The 21,754-nt window shown below is 33.7% G+C and overlaps 3 protein-coding genes across 3 annotated transcripts; all 3 read left to right on the top strand.

Moving 5' to 3' along the window:
* The first annotated feature begins 473 nt into the window (after positions 1 to 473).
* On the top strand, positions 474 to 1,460 carry LOC100923000 (taste receptor type 2 member 7-like). Its single transcript, XM_003770254.1, has one exon. It carries the CDS (start codon positions 474 to 476, stop codon positions 1,458 to 1,460), a length of 987 nt encoding a protein of 328 aa, XP_003770302.1.
* Positions 1,461 to 14,796: 13,336 nt separating this feature from the next.
* On the top strand, positions 14,797 to 16,694 carry LOC100922738 (taste receptor type 2 member 7-like). The gene has a single exon (XM_003770253.2). It carries the CDS (start codon positions 15,110 to 15,112, stop codon positions 16,028 to 16,030), a length of 921 nt encoding a protein of 306 aa, XP_003770301.1. The 5' UTR covers positions 14,797 to 15,109; the 3' UTR covers positions 16,031 to 16,694.
* A 2,210-nt stretch (positions 16,695 to 18,904) lies between these two features.
* On the top strand, positions 18,905 to 21,406 carry LOC100919079 (taste receptor type 2 member 7-like). Its single transcript, XM_003770239.4, has one exon. It carries the CDS (start codon positions 20,486 to 20,488, stop codon positions 21,404 to 21,406), a length of 921 nt encoding a protein of 306 aa, XP_003770287.3. The 5' UTR covers positions 18,905 to 20,485.
* Positions 21,407 to 21,754: the final 348 nt, after the last annotated feature.

Raw genomic sequence — 21,754 nt, 5'->3', positions numbered from 1 at the left:
AATGACACATAATTTCTTCATTTAGGGCTTTGTTACATTGCCTATGTTTTACATCACTGAGTCAAAGTCATCATACGCAGCTCACATATTTGGATAAAAAAATAGGCTGAGACACAGAGATGAAAATATGGAAAGATAACCTCTCCCTATTTGCATCTTAACACAGGACTTTAATCTTTCCCAGAATCACCTCTCAAGAGGAAATAGAAATGCCACAGAAAGAGTGTATGTGTCTTATTGGGAAAATTTAACTGAACTGAGATATCTTAATGAAGATATTCTAACAGGAGACTAGATATTTTCTTACCTAAGACAGAAACTCGATCAAAGTCAGAGAAGAAAATTATTGCATCACCAAGTATCAGAAGGACATATCATTATATATACATTTTGTCTGGAAATTAATCCAACAGCAGTAACATCAAAATATTATAAATATTGGTAACTTCTTAAGTGATCTTCTTTCTGCTGACATGCTAAGTAATGAAGAAAAAATCTATATGGCTGTCATTACTGGTGAATTTCTATTGTGCTTTCTGGTAAATGGATTCATAGCTCTGGTGAATTGCATCAACTGGGTTAAGAGCAAGAAACTTTCATCAAGTGATCTCATCTTGATCAGCTTGGCCATTTCCAGAATTGGGTTGGTGTGTGCGATAATATGGAACAGCTATTCAATTGTACACTCTATTGATATAGTCATCACAGGTTATATAAAAATAATTCATATCTTTTTGATATTGAGTCACAATTCAAATATTTGGTTTGCCACTGTTCTCAGCATCTTCTATTTTCTGAAGATTACCAATTTCTCCAATTCCTTCTTCCTCTGGATAAAAAGTAGGATTGATAGAATGATCTTCATTCTTCTTTGGGGGCCTTTGATTCCCTCTTTGTCTATTAGTTTTCCAATAATGGAGAGAATGCATTATTATCACAACAATGCATTTAATAGGGGAAAGGAGAGAAATGTGTCCCAGGAGGTCCAAGTGAGTAAAAGTACCTTCCTCATGCTACAGATTCTCTTAAGCTTTCTGAATCTTATTCCTTTCATAATCTCTACAATTTCATTCTCCCTACTCCTTCTTTCCCTGTGGAGACATACCCGACAGATGCAACTCCATGCAACTGGTTCCAGAGACCCTAGCACAGAAGCCCATGTTCGAGCCATGAAAGCTGTGGTTTCCTTGCTTCTCTTCTTTTTATTGTACTACCTAGGTTTCTTTTTCACCTACATGATCAACTCACAGGAAAAGAATAATATTGCTTTCATGATAAGCATGTCAATCATGTTGATCAATCCTTTTGGGCACTCATTGATCTTGATTCTTTGGAACAACAAGCTGAGAAAGGCTGCCCTGAGGATGTCATGGTTGATAAGGTGCTTGGAGAGAGGAAGTCATCTACAAACCCTTTGGAGGATAATCTGCCATGTTCTAGGGAGAAAGAAGTCAGCATAGAGTCCTTAAAGAACTTTACCAAGCTTTTTTATTCTTTATAGTAGGAAGACGCTGAACTCTAATTCAAAGCATAAACTTGAATCAAAAAGACCTTGAAATATCCAACTTTGTCTCTTCCCTACTTGTGTGACTATGGCCAGCTCCCTTAAATTCTGATTCTTGGAACTGTGAGCTGAGGTATAGTTACAACAATACAATGATAATAATAACAACAATAACAATAGCGATTATTATTCTAGCCTAAACATCAGTTGTGTTCCAATTTTAACTCGACCTTTGGACCCTGGGCTGCTGATGCATGAATAAATGAGCATTAAAACTAGCTCAAATCAGGTCCAGCAAGCTCCCCAGTTATCATCATGACATATTTCTGTGTGTGCTCCACTCTCCCCTTGATCCTCTCTCTGCCTCTATTTGGGGAACAGCAATCTGATCAACATTACTACTCTAGCATTCCTGGAGAGGATATAATTCAATTACTCTATGATATCAGTTGTCATCCCTGTAGCTTTCTTTACCAAAAAAACAAAACAAAACAGCAACAACAACAACAACAACAACAACAAAAACTTCCCTGATGACACTCTTCTATATCTATACTCTCTACCATTATAATGGCAACTCCTTGAGGGTAAGGACTGCCCTGACTTTGATGTTTATACATCTGATGCTTTGCAGAGCTCCTGACATGTATTACTCTTTACATTTTAAATTAAATTTTATTTTCTAATATACATTGTCTCTCATCTCACCACACCCCCCAATTAAGAAAGCAAGAAAAACAAAACTCCCATTACAATCATGTATAGTTAAACAAAATAAATTTCTGCATTAGCCATGTGTGAAGATCGTGTATTTTTAAATTAGCAGGAGTCAGGAATTCAGGTTAAGGGAAAATCGTCAGTCTTTATTCTCAGTGAAGAAGGATCGGAGGTGGAAGAGAATCGGTGATAGCAATGTATGCAGCTGAGTCAAGAAGCTAGCTCGACCAGCAGCCACACAACCAGCAGCTCGGAGTCTCGAACCCAGGCCCAATCTCTCCCAGCTTCTCTTCCTGTCTCCCTCTCTGCCTCCACCCACCAAAATCGTCATTTCCTATACAACACATCAGGACTTGCATGGAGAGTGGGCAGGGACCATTCTTTATCCAATCATGTATATTAATAGAGTATAGCCCAATTACTATTTAGCCTCACGTACTTGGGACCTCAGTGCATCAACTCAAACCTCAGCCCTTTACAGCCATGTACGAAAAATTCTTAATTTTTTAATTCTTCACCCCAAATCCTTCATCTTTAGCTGGATAGGCAGCCTATTCACTAAGCCCAAAAGAATTGTGGTTGGTAATTGTGTTGCTCAGTTTCAAAGTCTTTCAGAGTTGTTTGTTTTGATAATATTGCTGTTATTAATAATGCTCTTAATAAATGCTTTTGACTTCGTTCTTTCATTCACCAATACATAGTTCCTGTTTTGTCCAGAAACCCCGAGGGACTTTTGCTTCAAGATTGATTCCATTTTTTTTTTGACTAAGTGAAAAAAGGTCACTCTTTGCCTCATTTCTTTCTTACTTGGCCTTAATCATTGAATGGATAACCTCAGTCAAATTGAGACTTTAGCTTAAAAAGGCCAAGTTCTCCCATTGCATCCAGGGTCCTTTACTATCATCTTGATTGACATCTGGAGAGTGGGGCTCAGTTCTGGAGGAGAGTGAGATTGGTGCTCACCTCAAATCTAACTCACTTACATGCCATGAAATCACCTCTATAATGTCATGGTCATATTTGAGGAGGAACAACAAACGGCAACATTAATACATTCCAGGCAACATTAAAGTTGATGCTACTCAAAAAGTCTCCCTTCCCTGGAAAGAAGTTTGAATTTCAGTGGCACCATATATAGTGAATCCCTCTTGTTCATCACAAGTTTGGGATATGACCCATGCATTTATCTCCCAGACCATGTAAAAGCATATCTACTTTTCATATATTTTAATGCTATGTCACCATCAATTGCCCCTTTTAGAGTGGGAGTCAAGCTGGGAATTTTCTTTCTCACATTCATGTTGCATTCCATGGGAAAGAGAAAGTTTTGACAAGGGAGAGAGGGCAAAAAATTGATAAGTATTTCTAAAAGCTCACTTTCATATAATATGGAAGAAGTGATAGTGCTCCCTAATGAATCTGACTTCTTGCATCTCAGTCTATCAACTTGAATCCCTATGTGTAGTCAATAAGGCACCATGTGTGTCATAAACACATTTCATGGGGGAGAGACTCCTTGGATGAATCTAAATGCTCCAACTATGTAAACTTGTCAAGTAGAGTAATCATCAAGCTGGTCAAAGTCTCCCAGATGTCAAGCATTTTTCAGCTCTTCAAGTGCAATTGGCATATAAGTTACTATTATTGTTTTACTTGTGGCTTCCACTATATCAAAGGTAGACATTTTCCCTACCACTCTTCTGAATATCTAGGCACTATAGAAGACAGAAGATAGAAGAAGAAGACAGAAGAAAGAAGAGGATGGAAGGAAAGGACTGAGAGAATAAGGCATCACCCAGGTATCATGAACCAAGCACAATATTTTTTTAAAGTGAGGCAACACTGTCACTTGAGAAAGGGTTTCTTACTCTTAGTGTTTGACATAGCAGCATTCACTTGACTTTGACTAGAGAGGGACCTGATAGCCCTCAGACCAAGACACTCCACAGACTAAAAAGTCCCCTGTGAGATTCCATAGAGATCCATTAAAAATCAGTGCTTATAAATTCAAACAGTGTGATGATCTTAAGCCGAAAGGTGGAGGTCAATTCAGAAACCCAGAAGGTTTTAGAGTGTATGTCAAAAATAGCTAGCAACAGGAAAAAAGCAGAGCTGCTTAGAGCCATAGTGGAAAGATACAAAGAAGTAATACTGGATGAATGTTAGGGAAAGAGCACTAAAAAATTAGAATGGGTTTATGTGGAAAGGATGTGAGTGCAGACTGCTTGACTGTCTCTGAATACACTGGATAAACAACTTAGCTATCAGGTTAAACTGGGAATCTTGGGGGATATGGGTTAAAAGAAAAGGCTTATTGAGGTCCCTTCTAGCGATGAAATTCTGTGGTTCTAGAGTAATGTGATTGCCAAGGTGGCCTTGAAATGCTTCTACCGATCCTTTTTGGAATTTACTAACTTCCTCAAATTCCAGGGTGAACAATCAAAGAAGGGCAGACACTGAAGGATCACAATTCAAGGCCTATGAATCAGAAGGGGCAAAAGAGTGATAGATTATCTTTCCATGGTTTGCCTGTTCTTCTTTAGACTAATTTGCTTTCATGCATCACAGATTCTAGCCACAATCAACAATATAGGGAATGAAGGTGAAAAAATGAAATATGAGAATGAAGCTTTAATTCCTTCATTGCCTGCAGCAGCATTCTTATCAAAATATGTCCTCACAAAAGATAGGTAGTGGAATAGGGAGGGAAGAATAGAGAAAGAGAAATTACACCCTTCAAATAAGAATTGAAAACCCATGTGTGCCTGGTTCATAGAGGACAGTAAAAATATTTGAATAAAGATGACAAAGTAAAATGACAAATATTGAAATTGTGGTTCAGTCATTTCAGACTCTTCATGATTCCATTTGGGGTTTTCTTAGGAAAGAGTGGTTGACCATTTCCTTTTCTAGATCATTTTAAAGATGAGGAAAGTGAACCAAACAAGATTAAGTGACTTACCAAGGGTCACACAGTTAGTAAGTGTCTGAGGCTAGTTTTGAACTCGCAAAAATGAGTCTTCCTGACTCCAGTGTCAGTACTCTATCCATTATGTCACCTGGTTACTCTAAAGTTGCATAATAAAGTGGAATAATAAATTAATTAATATATATCATTGATAGAAAATTGTCCAACCATTCTGGGAAGCAATTTGCATCTATGACCAAAAAACTGCTAAATCCATATGTACTTTTTGTTCCAGCCGTATAATTAGTAGATTTATCCTCCAAAAAGATAAAAAGAAATTGGGAAAATGACCCTTATATATGAAAATATAACAACTATTTTTTGGACTAGGGAAAAGAAACAGAAACTAAGGGAGTACCTATTTATTAGGAGATGATTGAACAAATTATGACAAATGAATGTAATTGATATTACTATGCTTTACGAAATTATAATAATGACATTTTCAGATATGAAAAGACCTTCATGAATTGATGGAGAATAAAGCAAGCAGGATGAAAAGTTTAAAAGTAATTATAAAATTATAAATAAAAACAAATGATGGTTTTAGAACTTCAATGAAGACAATGGTTAACCACAAGTCCAGAATACTGAAGATGAAACAAACTACTTATCTCCTGTTAGAGAGATGATGGATTTAAAATATATACATTTTTGAATATGGTCAATGGAGGAATTTGTTTTGCTAGACAATGGAAATTATTACGCAGGTTTTACTTTTATTATTCAATAGAGGGCAATGAACAGGAAAGATAAAAATGATTGTAAAATTTTATTTTTTAAAACTAAATACTTTATTGTAATTAGGGCAATGGCATTTATCAAGAGCCTTGAATTATGTTTGTTCAAATATGTTCATATTTGACAAATGGGAATAAATGCAAGGCTGGGGAACCTTGTGAACAAAGACTTAGAGGAAGGCAAGCACAAGATTTATTTGGGAAGTACAGAATACATTCTTATACCTAGTGTAGAGTTTGTGTTAGGATCTAGAAGAAGGTCAGAAAAAAGTGAAAAGAGAAAGGTTGAGCCAACGAAAAAGAAAATATTGAATGCAAGGATAAAGAGTTTAAACTTTACTGTCTAGATTGTAAGGAATCAGGAGCAACTAGGTGGCACAGTAGATAGAGCACCATGCCTGGAATCAGGAAGACCTGAGCTTAAATCTGGCTTCAGACACTTACTAATTGTATGACCCTGAATAAACCATTTCACTCTATTTGTCTCAGTTTCCTCATTTGTAAAATGAGCTAGAGAAGGAAATGGAAAACTACTCTGATATCTTTTCCAAGAAAACCCCAAATAGGGACATGACTGTATTGACTGAATAATAGCAACTCAGTAAAAGAGCCAAGGAAGGATTTTTAACTAAGGAACACCATAAAAGCTGTGCATAAAGAAGATAAGTAAATAGTTGTTTGGGTGAAGTGGAAGCAGAAGACTTTAGAGGGAGAGAGATCTTAAAGAGCTGGTATAATGCTAAAAAGGAGCGATAAGCAAAATGATGAACTTCTACTGTAGCAGGGGAAAAAGAAAAGTAGAGAGATGGAGAACAACTAGGAAAAACAGTTCTACCATAACTTCTTTTATAATTTCCTTCTCTCCATTATTGCCACCATAAGCCAATCTTTTAAAACTCTAATGCCTTCTTCCATTGATTATGTTCTATTTATTCTGCATATTATCTCTATTTATTGTGTATACCTGAAAATACCCTACATATAATCTCTTCCATTTGAATTTATGAAAGTTTTCTCTATGACCTAGCACAGGATGAATCTTTTGTGAATATTCCACAAAGGCTTGGAAAGAAGGTGTATTCCACATGGCTTTAATTCAGTATTCTCTGTATATTTAATTGCACCTTACTAAATGAGCAGCTGAGTTATGATTTTTATTATTAATATTTTATTTGACTTTATAATAATAAAGTATTGAAGTCACCTGCTATTATATTTTTGTTATTACTATCAAATGACTTCTAATTTTTAAAAAGGTATATTTTAATCTTCTTGACCCTTTTATGTCACAACTTAGTGAAAATTCCCATGTTATTTCTTCTAGTTGGATTTTTAAAAATTGTGTGCTTTTTTTTCTTGGTATCATAAAATCACATGATTTGGATATATTAGGCAAGAAATTCAAAACTAAAAGCATAAGGAGAATTTTCATCCTTGTTGTTGATAAAATCTAAGGGCCTCAGAACAGAAATACAGATTTGGGAAATGAATGTCTAGTTCAAAAAGATAGTTTCTGAGAAGTTTGATATTAAGTTTATAATAAATTACTAACACTTATTCATTTAATATTTTAACGTACCAATTACTGCTGGTCAAAGGAAGGGGAATGAGGGTTTATTAAACATCTACAATAAGCTAAATCCTTAATAACTTCTTAATTGGTCTGCTAGAAGACTCTAGTCTAGAACAATGATCCTGCTTCTATTCATTTGCCCTAAATGTTCTTTGAAGTTTTACAGAGGTGGCTAAAATGACTGCTTTTCTAATTGAGTAAAAGTATGATGAAACAAGCTATTTTTAATGTGGATGATGTGGACTGCATCTTCTTCCCTCTTAAAAGAGTCATGGAATGAGTTCTTTATCTAAATTTTTATATTTTTAAGATTTTTCATTTCATGTAATCTGGTGACTATGATTTTTTGGATTGATGATATCTATTTTTTTAAACAGTTCTAAATTTCTTTTTTTTTTCTTTCTTTTTTTTTTTTTTTTTGCTGAGGCAATTGGGGTTAAGTGACTTGCCCAGGGTCATTCAGTTAGTAAGTATTAAGTGTCTGAGGCCTGATTTGAACTCAGGTCCTCCTGACTTCAGGGTTGGTGCTTTCCACTGCACCTACTAGCTGTCTCTAAATTTCTTATGAATTGATTTAACCCAAAAATTGGTAGATCAGTCAGTTTCTTCAAATAGTTTCAATCTTCCAATCCTATCAGCAAAAGAATTGTACATCAGATATGTAATACTTATAGATAAATCGACAAAACTCAGAATCCTTGAGAATATAAAACTTCTATAAATTACTACTGAAGAAATATTTGATTTAGTGTATTCCATCAAGTTCTCTTCCCTTCAAGAAGCAGAATCACAAATTCAAACCTAGTATTTGAGAAAAGTTAAATCCTAGGGCGGACACAGAGAGAAGAAAGAAGGAATAAATTAAGTCATAACTCTTAAGTTAAAAACAAAATTCAAAATACACAGAAAGAAAGAAGAAAAAATAAAGTAAAAATAAATTTCCTGGAAAAAATATGCAGAAAAATAATATCAATAAAAAGTGGAAAATGGATGAGAGAAAGTAAAGGAAGATTTCATATCATACATTTAGCTGAGGATCTAAGAGGACAAGGAATATAAAATATATAATTAAATTAAGAAAATAAAAAGCAATTAACATTTTAGTTATAACCTAAGAACTAGAGAAAGGATATAAAAAAGAAAGAAAATATAAACCAGTGGAAATAAATTAACATCAAAGTAACTTAAGGAAAACTAGTATCTCAGAAATGAAGTGCTGATTAAAAAAAAGAGATCTCTCTTTTAAAAAACAATTCTGTCAGATCACTTCCATTTGTTCAATAATGAATAGAACCAGCTACACCCAGTGAAAGAACTCTGGGAAATGGGTGTGAACCACTACATAGTATTTCCAATCCCTCTGTTTTTGTCTGCCCGCATTTTTGATTTCCTTCACAGGTTAATTGTACATTATTTCAGTCTGATTCTTCTGGTGCAGCAAAATAACTGTATGGATATATATATATATATATATATATACATATATTGTATTTAATATATACTTTAACATATTTAACATGTATTGTTCTACCTGCCATTTGGAGAAGATGGTGGGAGGAAGGAGGGGAAAAATTGGAACAAAAGGTTTTGCAAGTAATTGAAAAATTACCCATGCATATATTTTATAAATAAAAAGCTATAATAAAGAAAAAAAATAAAAAAAATCCAATACTCATGACTTTAAAGATCAATGTAACAACTAGTACCACACAATAAAAAAAAGAATTGCACAATAGATAAGAAAATGACTCAAAATCTGTTTTTTTTACAAGAAATGTATCTGAAAAGGTAAAGATATACAGAAAGAAAATGAGAATTTTTTAAAAAAGTCATCATTCATCAATTTAATCTTTTAAAAAAGCATTTTGTGATCTCTTCACTTGCTGGAATACTCTCTCCTTTTCTCTGACTACTTACTTCTCTGGCTTCCTTTAAGTATCAACTAAAATCCCATTTTCCACAAGAAGCCTTCCCCAATCCCTCTTTATGGAATAGCTAAACAAATTGTGATATGTTTATTACTGTGGAATATTGGAATATTATTGTGCTGTAAAATATAGTGAATGTATCAAGTGCAGAGAAACATGGAAAGGTCAACATAAACTAATGCAGGGGGGAATAAACAGAGCCAACAGCAATAGAAATAAAGTTTACAATAATATAAATGGAAAGGACAACCACACACATTCATAACAAAAAAAATCAAAAGTGAATGTAACAAAATTATAAAGAATAGGCATGATTTGAAAAAAAAGAAATATAATTTTTGTAGAGATGGGAGATTTACAGGCATTGCCCCTTGCCCCTTTTATTCTTTAAAAATATCTTATTTATTTATAATATTCTTCTCTTTAAAATAGGTTAAGTTGTAAATTCTCTCCCTCTGTCCCATGCCTAACCCCTTCACTAAAAAGTCAAGCCATATATCAATTATAAATGTAAAATCATGTAAAACATACTTATATATTAGCTATATTTCAAAAACAAAAATTAAAATTAAATGAAAACTATACTTCAATTTGTAGAATTTATCAGTTCTTTCTCTGAAGAGGAATAGCACTTTTTTCATAATAAATCCTTTGAAATTGATCAGAGTAGCTAAGTCTTTTACAGTTGATTATTATTACAGCATTGCTGTTATCTCACACAATGGTCTCTGGGGGCTTCATACTTTACATCATTTCATATGTCTTCACATTTTTTTTTGAAACTACTGCAATCATCATTTCTTATAGGACAATAGTATTCTAATCATGCCATAACTTGTTTGGACATTCTGCAATTGGAAAATATCCCTTCATTTGCCACTCCAGAAATAGCTGCTGCAAATACTTTTGTATTTGTCCTTTTCCTTTGATCTTTTTGGGATAGGGACCTAATAGAGGTATTGCTTTGTCAAAAGGTGTGTATAGTGTTACAGCTCTTTGGGTATAGTTTCAAATACTCAAAAGAGAGTATACAATACTCTCTGTAATGGTTGAATCAGTTTACAACTTCACTAACAATGTATTAGTGTTCCATTTTTTCCACTCTTCCTCTATCCCACTAATCAGTAAGATCACTATGAAATTATTACCTCAGAATTATCTTAATTTGCATTTTTCTGATTGATCGTTATTTAGATTATTTTTATCATAACAATAGAAATCTTTGATATCATCTAAAAACTATTTATTTGTGTCCTTTGACCATTTAACAATTGGTGAAATTTATGAATTTGACTCAGTTTTATATTCAGCATTTATTGGAGAAATGAGTGATTTCATTATCAGGAAAACACAGACATTTTTGATATTCTTTCATAGTATGTAGTACCTTTTAACATGATGTAGTTTTTCTGATTATCTTCTTTAATTAATTGTTTTGTCAGAGATCATGGTTGCCACCCTAGCCTTTTTTGTTACTTTGGGTGAAGCATATTACATTCTGTTCCACCTCTTTATTTGAACTCTGTATCTATGTTTCTGTTGCAAATATGTCTCTTAAAAACAACATATTGTTAAATTGTGGTTTCTAATCAATTCTCATATCTGTTTCTATTCGGTGAGTTCTCATTCATATTCACAGTTATGATTACTAACTGTATATTTCTCTCCATACTATTTTCTTTTGTTTCTCTCTCTTTTATCCTGTCCCTCCTCCAAAGTTTATTTTAATTCTAACCAATGCCTTCTATTAATCTGCCCTCCCTTTTCTTACCTTTTTCTCTTTCTATTTACCTATTAAATTACATTTATATACATAACTGAGTGTGTATGTATATATATATATATATATATTTTTTTCTCTTTAAATTCCAAAGAGACTGAGGTTTGAGTATTGCCTGCCATCTCATGCCTCATCCATTGTGAAAGCTCTTCTTTGCATATCGTTTTTACATAAGCTAATTTTCTCCATACTACCTCTCCCTTTCTCCTTCTCCCAGCATACCCTTTTTTGTTCTCCCTTTACTTTTTTTGAAGATCATTTCAACATAATCAACTCATACACGTGCCCTTTAATGCCTTCTAACTAGCCTAATGATAAAGTTCTTAGGAGCTACATATATCATCATCCCACATAAGAATATAACTAGTTTAACTTTATTGAGTCCCTTAGAATTACTTTCATGTTTACCTTTTAATGCTTCTCTTGAGTCAGATATTTGAAAATTACATTTTCTATTCAGGTATGATGTCTTCATCAGAAATGCTTGAGAATTCTCTATTTCATTAAATATCTATTTTCCTCACTAAGTTTTTCTAATCCTTATGAATTATAATTCTAGCTCCTTTGTCTTCTGGAATATCATATTTCTAACTCTCCTCTTCTTTACCCTGGAAGTTGCTAAATCTTATGTTATCCTGACTGTGGCTCCATGATATTTGAATTGTTTATTACTGGCTGCTTAAAGTATTTTCTCTTTACCTGGGTGTTCTGAAATCTGGCTATATTATTCTTTAGCATTTTCATTTAGAGAATTCTTTCAGGAGATGATCAGTGTTTTCTTTAAATGGTTATTTTATCCTCTGGATCTAAGATACCAAAGCAGTTTTCCTTGATAATTTCTTTAAATATGATGTATATTGCTCTGTTGATCAATTTTCCTACTCTTTAATGTATTCTTCAATTATGTTTATATGTTCCCTCTATATTTTTCTCTTTTTTGCCTTTAGAAAATGCTATTTGTAAATTGGATGGATCCTTGAGAGGAAAAGGAGAGATACTGGAAGAAATTATGATGATATTAAAAAACACTAAGAAAAAGGGCATTAGTAAGATTTATAAATTTTAAAATTAAAATTATAATTTTTATTCTAGATGTTATTTTTAAAAATAGCAAAGATTTTTTTTTTATCCAAGAGTAAATCCTTAGATCCTTCATTTTTCTCCATCTCTTATTTCCTGTTAAGTCTTGCTTCGCCCCCCCCCCTCCTTTTTGTGATGAAGTCATAGCATCATTGATTTAGAGTAGGAAAGGGGTTTACTTCATTTTTTTGTCTTTGCATTTTTTCTCTTACTATGCCCCAAAAGAATTAGGTGATCTGCTCAGGATCATATACATAATGTAAAATAGGGTTGGGTCACCAAGCCTGTTCTTCTGGTTTCAATATCAGTGAACTTCTCACTCTGACTGGTAAAGAAGCTCAATCCTAAAGTTTGCCACTGTGGAGGAGCAGATAAATCTATGTTTGTAAATCACAACATTTTTCTTATGTGTTTATTTATTCTAGCAAAGATGAAAAAATTTCAACCTCTTTCATGTGTTCCCTCTTATCAAAACCTCTTCATTCCTCATACCCACCCATTCTCTGGTCCATGATTCTTGATATTAGCTTCTTTGTTAGCCCATTTGATGAAAGTCAAAGGTAAGAATCTTCTACTCTAAGAAAAAAGTATTTCTTCTTACAGCTTCCGGAGACACCTGAGGGCTTTAGGAATGACTTAAAGAGGGAACTACCATACTGGGTGTCATCCCAGCCAAGTTCTTTTCTTCAGACCATATCTTTATCTGATTCAAGAAAGAGTAAGGAGCAGCTCACTTCCTGATTCATCTATGGTGGCTGAAATTGTAACCCTTATACTGAAAATCTATTCATTTGACTTTTCTAATCTCCTACTTTCCCATTATCATCTCTTTTTTCTCATGTTTTAGGAGAAAGAAAGAAATATAGTTGCACATTACATGCAAGGTTGTGTTGAGGACAGTTCAAACTGGCTTGCAAGAGTTGATTGTTAAATTTTCATTCTGAGCATTTATACCTTGGAAATAAGCAGACACTTCAAATCAAGGCTTGATTTATTGTGTTATTATTTGTCTTGACTTAAGGAAGTGATAGAGAAAATTTTAATACAGATTAAACTTAAAAATGTGTCCTTAATATATTGTTTGGTTTTGAGGATCTTTTTTGGAGAGTTAGTTATTAAACATTTTCTAAAGCATTCCTTAATACATGGCCAGAAAACTGCTACCATGTGTTATATAAAAACATATGAATGTTCAATACAAAGTAATTATTATTTTCTTACTATACATAGTGGAAATGCAGTTAATTTCTCTCTCAAATACTATTATCTTTTATCAATTGTTTTACTCTCAATCATTATTTGATAAGTTGCTTATTTCCATCTCTATGTATCTTTATAATTTTTACTAGTGTAACTTTTATTTAATTCTAAATTTTGATCCAGAAATATAAGACATATGTATATCCCCAAATATACGAGGCTTCTCTATGAATCAATACATTTTGTAACATTCTACACATATGAGTAAAAAAATGCTTATTCCCTGGCAGCTGGGTGGTGTGGTGGATAGAGCACCAGCCCTGAAGTCAAGAGGACCTGAGTTCAAATCTGGCCTCAGACAAGTAACATTTCCTAGGTGGGTGACCCTGGGCAAGTCACTTAACCCCAATTGCCTTAGGAGGAAAAAATAAATAAAAAGAAAAAAATGAAATTATAAAAAAAAATCTTACTCCCAATTTCTTTTATTTAGTTCTCTTCTGATATCTGTTAAACCAAACCCAATATAATAGTTATTAATATTAGCTATTTTAAAACAATTTATTGTTTTATTGTAGCCTGATAATGAAGTTTTAAAATCTTTTACTATTACCCTTTTAATCCTTATTCCTGTTTTGATGCGACTCATGAAGCTCACCATAGAATTGTTTGGTGCATAAAAACAGAATCATTACTATTTGTTATACATTTTATTCTATCATTATGCAATAGCCTTATATAGCTCTTAAATTTTTCTTTCAAATTCATTGTGATCATCCCTAATTTTTTTAACTGAATTGAAACTGCAAGATATATATTTATATCAATCTCATAGTATCATTCTGTTTATATGTTGCATTGTGTATTTATTTTAAGGACATTTAGATGACTTTTGTTTCTTGGGCTAATATATTTTTTCTTGTAAAAATAATTTAGAGCATTTTAATTTATTGTTATATGTAACATTTATTATGACTCCTGAAATTTTCTTCTTTTTGGTCTTGATGTTTTCTGGGCAGAGTTGATTATATTTTTGCCATCAATATCTATTGTAAATTCTAAAACCAGATTAATAAAGCAAGTTGTATTTATGTTTTAAATATTTAATTATCAGAGAGGCCAAATATCTTGCCATTTATGAATAACACCAAAATTATGATGATGAAAGGGATAATATTTCATCTTTGCCAAATTTGTTATTTCATAAATTGTGGACAAAGCTTATCATATATATCTTGGGTATTTGAATACAAATTGGGCTGAGACAGAGAGAATGAAAGACAACCACTTCTCCATTTGCATCTTAGAAAACAAATCTCAGTTTTGCCAGGATCATGTCACAAGATAAAACAGACCTGCCTTACAGATGTAGTATCTAAGCCAGACAGAATTAACTAAGTCATTGGAAAGGTATAAAAGTGATCCTGATGAAGATACCTGATCAGTATTCTATATTTTTTAGGCATAAGACAAAAAATTACATCAACATAAACCAAAAAGTTAACATATTTTAAAATATAAGACATACACATATCATGCTACAGACATTTTGGTAGGAAATCAATAGCAACAGCAGCGATATTAGAAACTAGGATAACCTTTAAAGTGCTCTCTTAACAAACATGCACAGTCATGAAGAGGAAATGCTGTTGGTTCTAATAGCTGGAGTATTTCTAATAGGAGTTCTAGGGAATGGATTCATGGCACTGGTGAACTGTATTGACTGGGCCAAGAGAAAGAAACTATCAGCAGTTGATCTCATCCGGGTTGTCCTGGCCATCTCCAGAATTAGTCTGTTGTGCACAATGAAATGGAAGAGCTTTCTAGTCATTTTTTTTCAGAATGGATTAATTGAGGATCAAAGGACTGTGGATTTCTTATGGGCAACTTCCCACATTTCAAGTATTTGGTTTGCCACTTGCCTTAGCATTTTCTACTTCCTCAGGATTGCCAACTTCTCCCATCCTTATTTCTTCTGGTTGAAGTGGAGAATCAAGCAAGTGGTCTGCACACTTCTGGTGGGGCCCCTTTTCCTCTCCTTGATCAGTGAATTTCTACTATTGGAGAAAATGTACTATAATAGAAGCTTTAACGGTAGAAATGAGAGAAATGAATCTCAAGAGGTCCAAGTGAATAAAAAACAATACTTTATTACACAGATTGGAATAAACTTTCTAAATATTCCTCCCTTCTTTCTGTCTGTTGTATCTTGTTTCCTGCTACTCCTGTCCTTGTGGAAGCACACCCAGAGAATGCAGTCCAAGATCAATGCCTCCAGAGACCCCAGTACAATGGCCCACATTCGAGCCATGAAAGCCACACTCTTCTTTCTCATTCTCTTGATACTCTATTATATAGGCATCTACATCACTTTCAAAAACTTCTCAACATTAAGCTCCATTTTTGGTGTTGTAATAATGGCCTTTTATCCCTCAGGACACACAATGATACTTATTTTATGGAATAGCAAGCTGAGACTCACTGCCCTATTGGTGTGGGGGCAAATGAAATGCTATCTCAGAGGCATCCTGGGAAGATGGTAGAAAATGTAAGGCTTTCCAGATTTCCTCCACAGACAGAAAATCACCATGAAATAAAGACAGAGTAGCAAAAATTGAGGGGTAAAATAGTTGTCCTCCTAAATCATTTTGAAAGAACCTCAGAGAAGACTCCAGGAGCTGAAGGTTGTATAAAATATAAACACCTCCTGACTGACACCATCAACAAATAATAGGTTTTGAATGAAACAGATTAGACCTCAAAAATTTTCATCTCATTCATTTTTACCTCACAAACTTTCATCTAAAGAACAGCAGACTATCTGAGGGAAGATTGAAGTTTCCCCTGCTATTTCTCAGACCAGAACTAGCCACGCTGACCAGACATGATTTTCTGGATGTATCTATGCGTAAGGAAGATTTATCATATGCCCAGTGAGTAATTATTCTACAAGGAGCAAGAACATTTTGGGTACAATGTAGCTAGGATTTAAAGGAGGAAGAGAGGAGTCTCTGAAATTAAGCCCCGGATGGATTTCAGAAAACAATTATTAAAAGGACTAAGGCAACATTACCCACAACTTAGTATTAAAACTTGACGATAATATTAAGCTGCTAAAAACAAAATAAGTTAAAAATAAAAATGAGTAAACAAAGGGAAAAGAATCTAACCATTGATAGCTACTTTGGTGTAAAAGAAGATCTGGATTCCCATTCAGAAAAAGATAGTGAAGTTAAAAAAAAAAAAAAAAGATGTTCCTAACCTGAAGAGTGACATTAAGTTGTCACAAGCCCCTCCAAGAAATCTTGGAAGAACTTAAAAAGGGAATTCAAAAATCAAATAATAAAGAATGAGGAAAATTTAGGGGGAAAAAACTCAAGCAAATCATGAAAAGAAAGTTAACAAATTAGAAAATGAAGAAATAAAGGAAACAAAAAAGCAAATAAGATATAATGAGGAAAAATTAGGGGGAAAAAGAATCCAAGAAAATTATGAAAAGAAAGCTAACTAATTAGAAAAGAAGATATAAAATCTTCCCTTAAGTAAGTAAGTAAGTAAAAAAATAATTCCTTGAAAATTAGAATTAGGCAAGTGGAACCAAATGACATTAAAAAATACCAAAGTATAATAAAACTAGGTAAAAAAGTTGATAATCTGAAACATCTCCTAAAAAGTCCTTATCTGGAGAACAGATTGGGGAGAGGTGATATAAAAATTCTCAGACTACCTGAAAGTTATCATCAGAAAAAGAATCTGGATACAACATACAAAGAAATTATTGAGGAAGATTTCCCTGATGTTGTAGAACAAGAAATAAAGTAGAAATAGAAAAAAAATCCACAAATCATCATCTGAAAGAGATCCTAGAAATAAAACTTACAGAAATATCATAGGCAAGTTTCAAAGCCCCCAGGCTAAAGAGAAAATATTACAAATAACAAGAAAAAATAATTTAAATACTGTGAAAAAGTAATCAAGATTTCATAAGATCTATCAGCTTCTACACTAAAAGACCATAGATCTTAGAACATTTTATTTCAAACAAAGGAACTGGGGTTACATCTAAGAATTACTTGTCCAGCAAAACTGAGTATAATACTGAATGAAAAATATATATATATATATATTTGAAGAACTAAAAGACTTTCAGGGATTTTTAACAAAAACATCTGAACTCAATGGAAAATTTGAAATAAAAAAGCCAGAAGAAATTCAAGGAAATCATTAAAGACTAATTACAAGACACTGATAAAGGTTAAATTGTTTATTTATGATTGTTATTAGTATCTTAAAACTTATCTAAATTAGTATCTAAAAACTGTTACTAAGGTAGATTAAAAGAAAAGTTGTGCTAAATTGTATATGATAGGGTTATTCTAAAAAAAAATAAAATTAGGTAGTAAAAGATTAAAAGGATCAGTTAACTAACTCATAAAAACAGGATGTGAAAGGAAGAACCAACACAAAGGAAACATGGTGAGGGGGGAGAGCTGATAATATTGGAATCATAATCTCATCTGGATTGAAGAGGAAATAAAGTGCATATCTGAAGAGGTTTAGAAGTCTCCTGAACTTCTAGAAAGATATGTTTTGTCAATAAAAAGCTATAATAAAACAAAGAGTGAAGGCTGAAAATCATGGATATGTTTTAAAAATAAAAAGCTTTAATTAAAAAAAAATATGTATGGGAAGGTGTGGTCACTGTTCTTTTGGTCTTCACTCTGGTCTTTACACAGGAATGGAGCCTGATCTTCGGCAGTCATAAGACCTAGTGATTCTTTCTGCCTTGGTTTAGTATTTCATTTTTCCCGAATTATAAGTAAAAACAATTTTAGCATTCATTTTTAAAACCTTGACTTCTGAATTCTCTCCCTTCCCCCTTCTCCACCCTTTTCACTGAGAAGGCAAGCAATTTGATATAGATTATACATGTAGAGTCATGCAAAACATTATTTCCATATCATGTAAAAGAAAACATAGATTAAAAAAAAACTTAAGAAAAATAAAGTAAAAGAAAAAAGGATGCTTCAATGTGTACTCAGACACTATCAGGTCTTTGTCTGGAAATGGATAGCATTTTTCATCATAAGTCCTTCAGAGTTATCTTGGATCATTGTATTGCTGAGAACAGCTAAGTTGTTCATAGCTAATCATCTTATTATTTTGTTGTTACTTAACACAGTAATTCCAGGTTTTTCTGAGAGCATCCTGTTCACCCTTATAGCCCAAAAATATCTCATCACAATCGCTTACCACAATTTGTTTAGTCATTCCCCAACTAATTGACATGTCCTCAATTTCCAATTTTTTGCCATCTTAAAAGAGTTGCTATAAATATTTGGTATATATAACTCCTTTTCATTTTTGTATTTTATCTCTTTTTGAAGCCAGACTCAGTAGTGATATTGCTGAGTCAAAGGGTATGCACAGTTGCATAGCCATTTGGGCAGTTTCAAAATGCTCTACAGAATGATTGAATCTGTTCACATCTCCACAAATTATTATTAATTATGTTTCATTTCCCCCACATCCTCTCCAATATTTGTGGTCCTCTTTGCTTTGAAATTGCAACCAGGACCTCTGTTCCCTTGTAATTAACCACTGGCACTATGCTCTGTCCATGAGGTGCCAGCCAAAACTGTGCCAATCAGTACCAGCTGTACTCACTTCCAGGAAATGCTTTAAATCATCTCTTTCTGACCATTTATCCTCAATTTTACCAATTTAACCAATCTCTGGCCTGAGATCTCCTAAAGCTGCTTGTGCTATTGCCCCTTCTGAAGCCCATTGTTGATGTTTTTGTTGCACTCCAGGCAGACTTCCACCATGATGTCACATCTCTTTCACCAACTTCCTAAGTTGTCCTAGGCTGAAAAATTGATCACCCTAACCCTTTATTGGTCCTGATCTAAAATTAATTTAGCGCATTTTTAAAAAAGTGTTTTGGAGACAAATGATGGGAGAGTTTAGCTAGGTTGCTGCTTCCAGTCCACTATCTTGGTTCCCTAATTCAGTGAAGGATTTTTCATGATCATACCTCAGAAAATATTGTCTAATATCTAGGATGCAGGGATAAATATTGAGCTCTTTGACTGGAAATATTTCCACTTATCTGTCAAATAATATTAGTTCTATCATCTGCACTGCAGATACAAACTCCAGAAATGATTTGTATTAATTTGTCATTGGTATAATCCAAGAATTGTTCTGCCTGGAGAGAGAAACATCCAGAGCAGTAGAGTCCCGTCATGCCTTTGAGCATCTCTCTAACAAAAGACATTTTGATTTGATTTGATTTGAAATCACATTTTATAGAATTCTTGAACAAAAAAATACCAAAATGTGGTAAAGATAAAAGTTAATTTTTGCTTTGTCAAACAGAAAAAAATGTTATATAACCTTTTACCACATTCTTTTTCTTAAATCGTTTTCCTAAAAAGATTGAGTTTTTCTACAATCCTCCCCCCTAAAGATTCCCTTCAACCACTTCAAACTGGTTATTAGTGATATTTAAAAGAGATTTCTTTAATTAGATGAAGATGATGAAGAGGAGAAAGCTTGATTTCAACATATAGGTTTTGTAATTTGGTAAACAAAGTTCATCATACACAGCTCAGGCCTTTTGATTCAAATTAAGCCGATCAGAAAGAATAACACATTGAAAGAGAAACTTCATCTCATTTGCATTTAGCAAATGACTTAGTATTGCCAAGATCATTTCACATGAGGAAATGGAATCACCATTCAATTTGGAGATAGTGTTGGATAGATAGAATTAACTGGGCTGTAAGGAATCCTTAAACCATTTTGGTGATGAAGTCCTCTCAGGACTACACATTTTTCACTTGGGTAGAAGATTAAAACAGGAAAGAAACGTGACATTATCAAGCCTGAAGAATGTTCACATAATTCAGGGATTGTTTTTACCTGGTTATCAATCCAACAGAAGTGTTTTTAAGAGTAGTAATTTATTTAAGACTAGTAATCTTTCAGTCAACATGCTAAATGGGGAGAAAATCATAATGGTTCTGGTAGCTGGAGAGTTCCTATTGGGATTTTTAGGGAATGGATTCATGGTATTAGTAAATGGCATTGATTGGATCAAGAGCAAGAAGTTTGCAACAGTGGATCTCATCCTGGTACACTTGGCCATTTCTAGAATTGGTCTGTTATGCACATTAATATCGATTAGCTCTCAACTTATATGCTGTTTGGCTGAATTCCTGGTGAATAAATCTCAGGCTGTTGATATTTTCTGGATATTGACCCACCTTTCAAGTATTTGGTCTGGCACTTCCCTGAGTGTCTTCTATTTCCTGAAGATTGCCAACTTCTCCCACCCTCTCTTCCTCTGGCTGAAGTGGAGAATAAACCAAGTGGTTCACATGCTACAGGTGGGACCTTTCCTCATAGCTTTGTTTATTAACCTTTTACTATTCACAAAAACTTACAACTTTACATTCAATATAGAAAACAACACAAAAGCATTCCCAGGGCTCCAGATGAATGGAAGTCAATATATCACCCTGCAGGTTATTGTGAACTTCTTGAGTCTACTCCCCTTTACTTTGTCTCTGTTCTCATTTTTTTCCCTCATCCTCTCCCTCTGGAGACACACTCTTCAGATGAAGCTCAATGCTACAGAATCCAAGGACTCTAGCACAGAGGCCCATGTTCGAGCCATGAAAGCAACATTCTGTTTCCTTTTCCTCTTTATACTGTTCAACTTGAGTTCATCCATTGCCCAGTGGAGCCACATAATTCCAAACAAAAAACTAGCTGTGATGTTTGGATTCCCATTGATGGTCCTCTATCCCTCAGGCCATTCTTTGATCTTGATTCTGTACAACAGCAAACTGAGACAGGCAGCCCTCAAGATGTGGTGGCAGGTGAGATGCTGCCTGAAAAGAAATAAATGAGTTAAATCTTCAGTCTTAGAGGTGTATTTGAGGTCATAGGGGGAAAGAAATTAACATGTAGCTCTTAAAGAAATTTCTCTGGATTATTTCATTCATTGTAAGAATAAAACAAATACATAGAGTATTGGACTAGGACTTAAGAAGATCTCAATGTAAATCATTAAATGGATCCGGCTCTGAACCATACATAATCACTTAAGCTTTCTGAGTCTCAGTTTCCTCCTTTGCAAAATGGGCAGCAATAATACTGCTGGGTTTTGTATAAGGATCAGTTAATATGTGTGCTTATCAGTACTCATGGTCCTTTCTCAATACTCTAGATTTGGTTCAGTTTTGAGGGTCAACTGC

The sequence above is a fragment of the Sarcophilus harrisii genome, chromosome 4 (assembly GCF_902635505.1).
Source record: "Sarcophilus harrisii chromosome 4, mSarHar1.11, whole genome shotgun sequence".
NCBI lineage: Eukaryota > Metazoa > Chordata > Mammalia > Dasyuromorphia > Dasyuridae > Sarcophilus > Sarcophilus harrisii.
Note: the sequence above shows the minus strand (reverse complement) of the source record. Positions and strands in the feature narration are given on the sequence as shown.